The following is a 12,788-nucleotide window of genomic DNA, read 5'->3' on the forward strand; positions in this document are numbered from 1 at the left end:
TTGATATGGCGTGATGAGTCTGGTATGGTTCGCTGCATTTTTTAACATTTTTTCCCCCCCTGGAAGCTCCATAGCAACAGTTCGCTGACCTTCACAATTTGTCGTCTGCATAAGGGCCACTTTTTGTGAGGGGAAATAATTCAGCAAAAAAATATTCATCATGTTTGATTAGTTGGTTTTCTGAGGAAACGCGTGTGGAGAGTTTTCAAAGGAGGTGAAGAAAGCTCTTCATGTTTTCTCCGCAATTCTTCTGCTCTCTCTTTTATACACAGAATTTACTGCAGCTGATTAAGTAGGGCTTCCTGGGTAAATATGAACATCAATAGAAGGTTTTCCACCATTCAATTTGTTTTGTTCTCAAAGCAGTTTAACAATATGAGAAGATTACACTGTGTGTTCCAATTAAAGATAAAAAACTTGAGTTAAACTGACAGGCGCACAGATAGACAGACAGACAAATAGACATAAAGGTAGATTGAAATTGTCAGTGTCGTTGACTGTGAGTTTTATTTGTTTTCCAGAGAGATTTAATGTTTATCTGATGCCCACTCCAAACCTGGACATCTATGGAGAGTGCACTATGCAAATCACACATGAGAACATCTACCTGTGGGACATTCACAATGCCAGGGTTAAATTAGTCATGTGGCCGCTCAGCTCACTACGACGGTACGGCCGAGATTCCACCTGGTTCACCTTTGAGTCTGGCAGGTACAGTATACACAGTCCAAACCTCATATCATTAACTTCATAACAAGACCTTGTAACTCCTCCACTGCAATAAAGCTAATTGTGACTAGTGCTCATGTTAGCATTAAGTTATTATGTTAGGCTGAATAAACAAACAGGTTAAAGTTGGCTAGTGGTACGCAAGTCATAAAGGCGACGTTAGATAATTGAGTCTTGGTCTCGCTGAGCCAGGTGTGATCTCATAACATGAACGTCTGAGGAAGCCATGAGTAATTTTGTGCTAAATGTGAGTGAACGTAGGCTTATTAGGGTGAAAACAAACTGTGTGAAAAGAGTGTGAAATTCCTTTACCAGGGAGCTTACAGTAGAAGGCGCCAATACATTCATCAACATTGTCTGGTGGACAGCAAGCCTGTCATTAGCTCATGGATGTAGCATAAGTTAGCATGGCTGAAAAGCTCCCCAGAAAACCCCTTTTAACCCAGTTAACCCTTTAAAATTCCAGGCTTTTACATAGTAATTCTTATTTTTCAGTAACTACAGAGACTGCAATGCAAACCGGTCAAGCTAATCTTAGGTCATAGAAGTGTGTAATAAAACTTTAGGCCTGTAGGCAGATCTTAGCCTGTAAGAGGTTAAGCATGTAGGTGTGAGTGGCAGGTACAGAGAATGCATTGCATGCTGTAAAAATAAACATTACCTCTTACAAGAGAAAATCAGTTAAATTATCCATAGTGTTTCTCTAGCTAGCTTGATTTTGACCGTCAAATGTTTTTATGTAATGTAATTTTATATAAAATTTTTTAATAAAGATTTTATGTAACAAAAAAGTCATTATTCATTTTTACGTGGCAATTTCCAACTGCTATTTATCCCTTAGAATAACACAAGATGTTTTTGTTGTTACTTTAAGACTGATATTTGTAAATGAGCTCTGTTCTGATTGGTTAGGAGTTTATGGACTGGAGAATTAACAGTGCTTTACTATAGTACTGTTACCTTTAGACTATAATGTTATTAACGAGAGAGAGAGAGAAAGAGAGAGAGAGAGAGAGAGAGAGAGAGAAAGAGAGAGAGAGAGAGAGAGAGAGAGAGAGAGAGAGAGAGAGACAGCGAGAAAAAGAGTGAGAGAGAGAGAGAGAGAGAGAGAGAGAGACAGCGAGAAAAAGAGTGAGAGAGAGAGAGAGAGAGAGAGAGAGAGAATACATGACAGAATGCAAAATTTACAGAGGCATACTCCTTTAAATGAAATCAAATCTACTACATAAAAAATACCCATTAGAAAACAGTGACGTTAGTACAGACTACATGAAGCTGCTTTTCTCCTGTTTTTAAGTATTAAATCACTGCTGAGCGACTTAGTGTCATAACGATCTTTCAGACCAGTTTAGGGGCACTTGAGGGGAAGAAGGACAGAATATTAAACACTAGGATGAAGGAACTGTGCGGTAAAGCACTGCTGAATGAAGCCGCTCTGATATGAGCTCATTTTCTGTGTCATGATGTGAAGATGGCATAAATTATCTGACCTTGCTCAACCCTTGGGCCAAGAGCTGACTCCACTGCGCTTTAACTGCAGTGTAAATGAACTGAACGTCACAATAAATAGACCCTCTGTTGAGTTAGTAAGCTGTGCAGCCACATTCTGAGCAATGCTTGCAGAGCTTGTGTGATTTTTGTCACTTGAAGAAATGCCACCTCTGTGCTGGCTTAAAGAGGAAGTGTGAATTTGTGCTGTAGCGCTTGCCTTTCTTGCATATGTTTTGCAGGATGTGCGATACGGGAGAAGGATTGTTCACGTTCCAGACGCGAGAGGGAGAGGTGATATATCAGAGAGTTCATGCCGCCACACTGAGCATTGCTGAGCAGCACGAGAGAATGATGCTGGAGATGGAGAAAAATGCGCAGGTTACAGCAAATATTACAGATATTCACCAGTAATATTGATAAACTACTGAGTATCACCAGAAGGTTTGTTAATGATTTAAGGACCTGTAGGGGGTATATGTATAGGGGGCCACCCAAATTAAGTGTGACCAATAATTCATAGAAGATACTGAATAATTCATAGTAGATACTGAATCACTCACAGTAGATCTTGAATAAATCATAGTAGATAATGACTCATTCATACAACCCCAATTCCACTGAAGTTGGGACGTTGTGTAAAACATAAATAAAAATACGAAGATTTGCAAATCCTTTTCAACCTATATTCAATTGAATACACTACAAAGACAAGATATTTAATGTTCAAACAGATAAACTTTATTGTTTTTTGCAAATATTAACTCATTTTGAATTTGACCTGCAACATGTTCCAAAGAAGTTGGGACAGGGGCAACAAAAGACTGGGAAAATTGAGGAATGCTCAAAAAACACCCATTTGGAACATTCCACAGGTGAACAGGTTAATTGGAAACAGGTGAGTATCATGATTGGGTATAAAGGGAGCATCCCTGAAAGGCTCAGTCGTTCACAAGCAAGGATGGGGCGAGGTTCACCACTTTGTGAACAACTGCATGAGCAAATAGTCCAACAGTTTAAGAACGTTAAAAAACTGCCATGCAAAGCGAAAGCCATATATCAACAACACCCAGAAATGCCACCGGCTTCTCTGGGCCCGACCTCATCTGAGATGGACTGACGCAAAGTAGAAAAGTGACCTGTGGTCTGACGAGTCCACATTTCAAATTGTTTTTGGAAATCATGGACGTCGTGTCCTCCAGGCCAAAGAGGAAAAGGACTGTCTGGATTGTTATCAGCGCAAAGTTCAAAAGCCAGCATCTCTGATGGTGTGGGGGTGTGTTCGTGCCCATGGCATGAGTAACTTGCACATCTGTGAAGGCACCATTAATGCTGAAAGGTACATACAGGGTTTGGAGCAACATGTGCTGCCATCCAAGCAACGTCTTTTTCAGGGACATTCCTGCTTATTTCGGCAAGACAGTGCCAAGCCACATTCTGCACGTGTTACAGCAGCGTGGCTTCATAGTAAAAGAGTGCGGGTACTAGACTGGCCTGCCTGCAGTCCAGACCTGTCTCTCATTGAAAATGTGTGGCACATTATGAAGCACAAAAAACGACAATGGAGACCCCGGACTGTAGAGCAACTGAAGTTGTACATCAAGCAAGAGTGGGAAAGAATTCCACCTACAAAGCTTCAACAGTTCCCAAACACTTATTGAGTGTTGTTAAAAGGAAAGGTGATGTAACACAGTGGTAAACATGCCCCTGTCCCAACTTCTGTGGAACGTGTTGCAGGCATCAAATTCAAAATGAGTGAATATTTACAAAAAACAATAAAGTTTCTCTGTTTGAACATTAAATATCTTGTCTTTGTAGTGTATTCAATTGAATATGGGTTGAAAAGGATTTGCAAATCATCATATTCTGTTTTTATTTATGTTTTACACAATGTCCCAACTTCATTGGAATTGGGGTTGTAGTAGATACTGAATAATTAAAAGAAAATGCTGAATAATTTATAGTAGATAGTGAATCAATCATAGTAGATACTGAATAATGTATAGTAGATACTGGATCACTCACAGTAGATACTGAATAAATCATAGTAGATACTGAATTGTGACAGAAATATTCATAATAAACACTGAATTATTTATGGTAGATACTGAATTGTTCCTAATAAACACTGCTTAATTCATAGTGAATGCTGAGTTGTTCATAGTAGATAGTGAATAATTCATAGTAGATACTGAATTGTTTAGACTATACTGAATAATTCACACAATATAAAATATATTTTGTTCCAAATTGTGTTACAAACACTAGCATACATCAAAACTAAAACTATTTTGGCCATTTTCACACGTTTATATGCATTTGATAAATATATGTATGCGCTTGATAAATATATTTATTTTCTGCATGTGTATTTACAACTTTTAATGTGTTAAATATCAGAAGTAGGCAAAAAATAAATAATAATTTTCTGTCTTGTAACTACTCTCCAGCTTCTTCTAAGACATGATTAAAGCAGCCTAATGGAGCGATATTGAGTGTCCGGTGGTTTTTGAAATCACTCCAGTGCTGGCCCTCAGAAGCTGATGTGACCAGAGATGCAATTAATGCGATGTAATGATTTTATGCTTCTGTTTCTAGACCCTTTCGAGCGAGAACACATTAACGAAGTCAATATCTCTTCCTCGGAGCGCTTACTGGCATCATATCACGCGCCAGAACAGCGTAGGAGACATCTACAGTTACCAAGGTAAGACTGACTAAGTGTAACTCACAGACACCTGCGTCATGTCTTTAGGCATCAGTAGCACTTTATAAGAGTGTTAATTGCTTCTTTAGTTCTGTTTATTATATCTTTAAAAAGGAAATGCAGTAATAATGTTGCAGATTTTGGTGTCAGTCTCTTGCTTTCCAAAGGTTAGCACTGACGCTATAGTACAATACAGTCACAGTTAGCGTTGGCGATATCAAATTTTGATATGAATTACTTCTGACTCATAGCTCATTGAAACAAGCAGAGAAATTGTGTGGAAGGTCGAATCCTTATTACAGTTTGTGTATGTACAGATTACAGAAACAAGAAAAAGACAAAGAAAAAAAAGCCCAGTATTAGGGCTAAACCCCTCTCTCTCTTTTTTTCTCCCTCTCCCTCTCCCTCTCTCTCCTCACCCTCCCACTCATGCTGTCTCTTTTCCCAGCTCTGAATTTTTTTCTCTCATTCTCTTTCTCCCCACTCTATTTCTCTTTCACTATTCACTTTGTGTTTTGATATTCTCTCTTCATTCACTATTCTCTCTCTCTCTATCTGTCTCTCTCTGTCTCTCTCTGTCTCTCTCTCTCTCTCTTTGTCTCTCTCTCTGTCTCTCTCTCGGTCTCTATCTCTGTCTTTCTCTCTCTCTCTCTCTCTCTCTCTCTCTCTCTCTCTCTCTCTCTCTCTCTCTCTCTCTCTCTCTCTCTCTCTCTGCTTGTGGGGATTAGAGTTATTTAGCTGATTGAGGATCTGTCCTGGCTCTGTTGGACTGTTTGGAATTACACAGATTGTGATTTCATTATAGAGAATTGTGTATGTTCAGCCAGAGAGCTTTAGAGCAGGAGGACAGTAAAGCTTTTTTGTAATTTATGGATTTTGAGGAAAAACTCATATTTGGAGAGATTTATCAAGTACACATTTACACAAATGTTCCCCTGCATATACAGTCACAGTGATGAACAGTGACTGTTAGAGCTAAGCAATCAGTTTGGGCCAAAAAATGCCTCTACAATAATGCTAATTTCTGATAGCGCCCACACGTTTTGTCCATTCTGGACCAAAACAAACATGTAAAGCTTGTAAAAGACATTCCATATGATTTATTTGAAGGTTGTAACAGACACTGATATGTATTTGAGCTTGTATGTATCAGCTTTACAGTGACTCAGTAAAGAGTTTTGGTTCAGAGCTGTTTCTAACAACTAACTGAAACCTGATGTAGTGACTGTGACTCATATTCACAGTCACATATCTAGAACCTCTTGTAACATTGTAAATCAAAACGTGTATATGAAGGTGATGAAATTCTATCTAGCTCCTGAAGTCCTAACCAGTGGGAAAGCTCGCTTGGCCTTATCTACCTAGAGAGTGCTTAACAATTAATTATTTCTAATATTCAAATTGATAATATTATTAAGTTTCACTACAAAACTTGCAACAATTATGATTATATTACAGTTTCTTACAGCCTCTAAGAAGCATTTTTCAGTGCCAGGTTCCTTTTTTCAAAACTCTTCACACTCCACTGAAGCATGCAGTTCAGCATGACAGTTAGTTTTACCCAAATAACTCAACAGTTACAAAAACACAAATAAATTCATTCTGTCAAAATATTAATGCTACTGTTCAACTGAAATACTCTGCCAACTGCAGCATATTCACCTTAGAAACAGTGACAACTGTTGGCATTAAGGTAAATCCATTATTTTATGTAAATTAAAGTAGTAAAGAGTTATTTGCTCTGTAGTTTTGTTTTGTGCTTTGTAATTAGTTTGTTAATATTTGGCTGATCATGTAAACAACACCGTAAAAAGAGGAATGGGACAAATGTTGTTATAAATTGATATAAAATATTAATTTTCTTCATCTAAACTTAAAATTTACATTTTTTCATTGAAAGTATTTTTTGAATAGAATAAAACCAGTTCAATTGCTTGTTACCACATGAAATATCAAGTGAACATAGAGAATTATTACATTAAAAAAAAAAATCTTTATATAGGACAAAAATGAAGTAAAAGAAACTAAACCAATCCAGTACTTTACTTAATTTAGCAAAGATTTTAGAAATATAGCACCTGGGTAAAGCTTCGGCACAGATGAGAATCAGTTGTGATGGACCTATTTACATTCATTCTATCAGCAGTTTGTTTCAATACCCATTTACATTATTTGGGCTTTAACTGTTGCCCAATATTATATTTGTAATTTAGCAACTTGGTCCACAGTTTATGTTCCATGTTCCACTTTGGAGTTAAAGGGATTTCCAACAACACTTCTAAATTTCTGCATAATTCAAGTGGTTGAGATACAAACAATCATTCAGAGTGGTGAAATGTGAAATGGTTCATTCAAGAGACTTTTTTTTTTTACAGTGGAGATGATAGGAACCAGGGGAACAACACAAATATTGACATTTTATTAACTATCTAAAACCACCAGTGAACCTACATGTGTCTTCTGAGTTTTTATATGTAATGTTGATGATGATGATCTTGGGGTCTATTTGGCCTCACAACATCCGGTATGTACCTCTGCAGCATGAATCGACAACAACCTTCTCAAAGCTGTGGTAAAACAGAGGCTCTCACATCTGGCAGTGAATTCATAACCATTTCATGTAATAACTTTCTGTGTGGGAGCTTTTAGAGGTGAGCGTCTGGTTTCTGTCACCACCACTGTGAACAATTCTGATTCTGTAAGTTTCTCTAGAACAGAGCATTTCACACCAAACTTCTCTGAATGACTTTGTTTACATCAACTTTTGAAAAATCAGTTTGATTCCCCTTTAAGGCTAACCAGTTTTGTAGTTTAAGCTGTAGAAATGCACAGTTTTGGTAAAGGCTGAGACTTGTGGTCCAAGCAGAGTGTTGTTGTGCTAAGTGAAGAGTTTTGAGGAAGAGAACTTGTTAACAATTGAACATGTATTTTTAGTTCCTAGAAATTTCTGAAGGCCTAGGAGGATTTCCCTCTGTTCAGTTATGCATATTGACTTCTGTTCCAGCGTGAATTCAAGTCGTAACATTTTCCACTGAAAGGTCATTTTACGATTGCTGTATGTTATTTGATTTGCTAATCAGAGAAAGATGGTGGTAAAGTCTGACTGAACTGAAAGGGCTTTTTAAACTGGCTGCTTTAAAATGCCTTTAAAACGTCTCCTCATTCATCATCGTGGCATTTCTATTGTAGAGACGTTAGCATTTGATGTAGTGAGCATTCGTCCATCTCATTTACTCGCCTCAAAAATACCAATTCAGCACAATGCTGTTGCTGTTTTATTTCTTTTTCAATGAATAAATTGAATGCATCAGGATGTTAAAAGGACGATATGGATGTTAGTGAGAACCGGGTTGTCCATGCTTGTGATTTCAGTGAATGGAAAAAAAATGTTGTAGTAATAATGAACGGCACTGCGTGCTCAAGCATGAAGGGTGCACATTTTTGCACATATTTGTCATGTCTGAGGATGACTAAAGAGGAATTCCCTTTTTTTTTGAAGTACAGCATAATTAAATGGTTAACATGTAAACAAAGTAATTGAGTAGCTTGGAGTGAAGTGCTGTGTTCTAGAGAAACTTACTGGCTCAGAACTGTTCACAGTGGTGGTGATAGGAACCAGACGCCAACCTCCCTCACAGAGGGTTATTACATAAAATGGTTGTGAAGATGCAGCCTGATGAGATATTTAGACGGTTTTGAGAAGGTTTTGTTCTAAAACATATTTTTTAGGGTCAGTCATGGGCTGGAGGTTAGGGAACTGTCCCTGTAACCGGAAGGTTGCCAGTTTGATCCCCAGTGCCGACAGTTCATGACTGAGGTGTCCTTGAGCAAGACACCTAACCCCCAATTGCTCCCCAAGCACCGTAGATAGGGCTGCCCACCACTCTGGGCAAGTGTGCTCACTGCCCCCTAGTGTGTGTGTACTCACTAGTGTGTTTGTGGTGTTTCACCTCACGGATGGGTTAAATGCGGAGGTGGAATTTCCCCGTTTGTGGGATTAAAAAAGTATCAGTTAAACTTTAGTTCTTTCATGGTGGAAATGTGTATGCAGGTCATTGTACAACAAAATAGTCCCAAAACAAAACCTATTATTACATATAATAGCTCAGAAGGTGCTTGTAGGTTTACTACTGGATCTGGATAGTAAATAAAATGGCTATATTTGTGTTGTAGACATCGCAATCCCTGGTTCCCATCTGGTTATCTGAGTCGGGAAATTTCACATCAAACCGCTATGAATCACTTTGCTGAATCTCCTTTACTGAAAAATTGGAATTGTAAGATGATTTTTAAACACATTTACTAAATGACAGTGGTTTAGTTTAGTTTGCAATTATATCTGTATCACTGCATTTTTGGGATTTTTTTTCCCCCTGAAATGTTTTGGAGACAAATTTTTGGTCATTGGAAAATAGTCATATATGTATTTATATTAAATTGTACAAGGAAAGTTACTGATTTTTAAATGTATGAGGGGAGATGGTTGTGTAGAGCAGTACATTTTGTTAAAAAAAAAATCTTTCAAAAATCTGAAAATGTAAAATTAGATTATTGGAGTAAGAAATCCGTGCAAACGTGGGGCACAAGCAAATCTGCATAACTGTAATTAATATTCTGATTGTCATCAGAAAACTCAGAGATCCATCCACAAGTTATCTGATTGATCATGTACAATAATCAACTACACTGGGCAATTAAATGTTGAATGCTGCTGCTTCATTTGAATTGCCCGAATTATTGTTTCATTAATTAATAAACAAACAAACAAACAAATATATAAATAAAGGAAAGGTTCCGGCCGAAACCTCACGGTAATACCAAGTACTGAGACATCTAAAAAAATATCTTTGGATGAAAAACGACATCATAAAAATTATTACGATATGAAATAAAAAGAAAGAAAAGGAAGCGAGAAAAAAACATCAGGTGACATCTGAGTTTGACTTGCCTGTTGATGCATGGAGAGCTCAATGCAAAGCAGAGGTCTTGGCTTTGGAGGTATTTTGTAAAAGTTAACGTCACTTGAGAACAGCTCTGTGTGCAGTAAGTGCTTAAAACAGCAAACAAAGGTGTGTAATATGGTAAAAATATAATATCACAATAGTTTAATAGTTAAGTTGGAATGGACGTACAGAACCAGTGGTGCCACTGTCAGTACAGTGGTTTTTATTGAGCATTTCACATACTGTGCTGCACTAAATCCCTTCAGAAGTACTGTTGATGTATACTGCATCCCAATTTGCAAAGCAGTCATTCAAGCAAGATGTAACCTCTGACGTAACCATCTAGATATGTTTAATAGCTCTAGATTCAGCCTTTCAGTAGATCAATAACGGCAAAATGGAAGAAATTTGTCCAAATACTGAAGCCATACCATCTGTCTCTGCTGGTCTTGAGGTGGGTTTACTTACTCCATCTATTTACTGAGGTTGTCTCGCTAACTTACTAAAGTTGGTCTCAAACAATCCGCTTAGCATCAGCTATTCAGGCTCACATGTGGAGACACACTGATTATTATTCAGTCAAACTAGCTCATATTACCCACTATGAGTGTAGGGAAAATGAAATAACTCGCAAAAAGAGGAAAACAGGTGTGTTTGGAAACCAAAAAGGTTTACTACACAGATCAATCCAAAGCTGACATTTTTACAGTTTATTTGTGGCTTTGGAGATGTGGTGTGGGGTATATTTTAAAAGTCATGCAGGCACATCTCTTGAATACCAACTACATCCAAAGTACAAAGTACACACTGAAAGAAGGCAAGCAATGGTTGCTAAGCAGTGATTGGAGGGCTGAGGTGGTCTGATTGGCTCAGTCTCTGATGTTGGCGGTCTAATCACACCCCTTCCCTTTAGAATGGCACACACCTTGTATTGTATACTGGATACTGTACTGTATACTACTGATGAAGAGTATCACACAGTATTGAGTATATACTAGTGCAGCAGTATGCAGTATATAGTATACAGAGTGCTAGAGGCCCATTACCCTGTACATTTTAATGTTTTCTCTGCTCCCAATACACCTGATCTAACTAATCAGCTTGTTAACAGCCCATTATTGAGGTAAAGTGGCAGGAAAAGCACTAAAATGTGCAGGACAGTGGGCCTCTAGGACCAGGTTTGAGAAACACTTGGTTAGAGCTTTGATTGCGGCTAGGGTCAGTGCTTCTCAACCTGAAGTGGTCATTCACTGTTTATCCTGCTTCTCAAGCAAGTCAGTTGAGAAGGAGGATAAACGTGCTGTAACCAGATTTACAGTTCACAGTGATTACAGCCTTTGTCTACTGTTTATGTAAACATAAATTATGTAGACTAATTAGTTGGAGAGATATTTTACCTCTATTTCATGACTATATTTCATGGTTCAGTGTTTATCAGACTCTACAGTCAGGTTATTATCGTATTAGTGATAATGATTAACACTATTCCTTACCACAGAAGATATGAGCTGTATACACCCTCCAGAAGAGGATAAGATGGAATTATTATGAATAAATAATAGCTGGTTCTTACATGTACGGCTTGTCATAATTTGATCTTTGTATTTTATTGATCTGACACTGAGCTATGTCCTGTGCCTGTGTGTCAAGTTTGCTAAGGATCAAGCGAAGCATTAAGGATTTGGATACTTAGCCATGCCTATTCATCAAAATTCACACTATTGTGAGCCCAAAGTTATTATAAGAAATTAGACAGTGTCTGGAGTACTTCTTCTGGAAATATGCATTTTTTTTAAAAAAAAAAAGGTAATATAAATGGATAGACCAATCAGGATGGTCTTAGAGATACCTCAAACCCAATTTAAATGCAAAAACATTGTTTTTTTATGAAGATGCACATTTAGCATTGGTGTGACTGCACTGTTCAGTTTCTTAGTACACGATAGCATACCACTCAGCACTTTACCGTTACAGCTTTAAATAAAAATATCAAATCAACAGAAATTCCAAATAGATGAATCTGAAATCTACAGAGTACAGTTAGATGTTAGATGAACAGACAAGTGCTAACAGTATGTTATCTCAGCCTAGTCTTATTTTCACCTCGTATCGATAGTGAACGGATGCCAAACACGATTCAAAATGATGTATGTGATATAGTTCTTCTTTTTACAATGAGGTCAGTTACACAGCCTTACAGAAAACCCAGGTATACAGGAACACAGAAAATGAGTGTTGCCCAGGGTGACAGAGGCAAGAAAGACTCCCTGAGAGTAAGAGGATGAAACACTGAGAAGAACCAAGACTCAAAAGGGGAACCCATCCTGCTATGTTTGACCCTAGATAGCAAAGCAATAACACAAAAAGAGGGATATGAATAAATGATAAGATCTTACATGTAATGTACCATACTAAATATAAACAAAGCAGAACAAAGACAGAAGCATTTAGATGAATCAATAATGGCCGATTGTTACTGTTATAGGCCTATCAGAGTAAAATATGAGAAACAGAGCAATCAGAGCAGTCACTGTTACTGACTAGTGTTAGTGTTACATTCACATGTATGTAAATGTTACATTTACTGTCACTCACTGCAGTTAGAGGCCAATCAGAGTAACTATTAAGAAATAGATCTATAAAAACTGTCATGATGATATGTTAATATGAATATGTTAAGAACTCTATATATTGAGGCGAGAGGTACATTGTATTTACATATTTACATTTTTAGGAGTATAAAAATGAACTTCAAATTGACATGTATTGGAGCGCTCACTGGAACATATTCTTTGTAGTATAGCACTGTATCTGCTATGTTTTGTGGCTTAATGTGTCCATTCTGCAGTGTCCTTTACAGTGCAATCACAGTTTTCAGTGGAATAAAACCAATTTGGTTGCAGATAAATACAAAAATATTC

The 12,788-nt window shown here is 37.5% G+C and overlaps 1 protein-coding gene across 2 annotated transcripts in view; it reads left to right on the forward strand.

Annotated features, from left to right (window-relative positions):
• Window positions 1-12,788, forward strand: part of dok6 (docking protein 6) — a 115,648-nt gene that overhangs the window by 93,387 nt on the left and 9,473 nt on the right. The window contains exons 5-7 of one of the 2 annotated variants that reach the window (XM_017696140.2): window positions 522-711; window positions 2,460-2,598; window positions 4,816-4,924. In XM_017696140.2, coding sequence (XP_017551629.1) covers window positions 522-711; window positions 2,460-2,598; window positions 4,816-4,924 — 438 coding nt within the window. The remainder of the gene's footprint in view (window positions 1-521; window positions 712-2,459; window positions 2,599-4,815; window positions 4,925-12,788) is intronic. The other variant, XM_037533848.1, reaches the window with a different exon arrangement.

The sequence above is a fragment of the Pygocentrus nattereri genome, chromosome 24 (assembly GCF_015220715.1).
Source record: "Pygocentrus nattereri isolate fPygNat1 chromosome 24, fPygNat1.pri, whole genome shotgun sequence".
NCBI classification, from domain to species: Eukaryota; Metazoa; Chordata; class Actinopteri; order Characiformes; family Serrasalmidae; genus Pygocentrus; species Pygocentrus nattereri.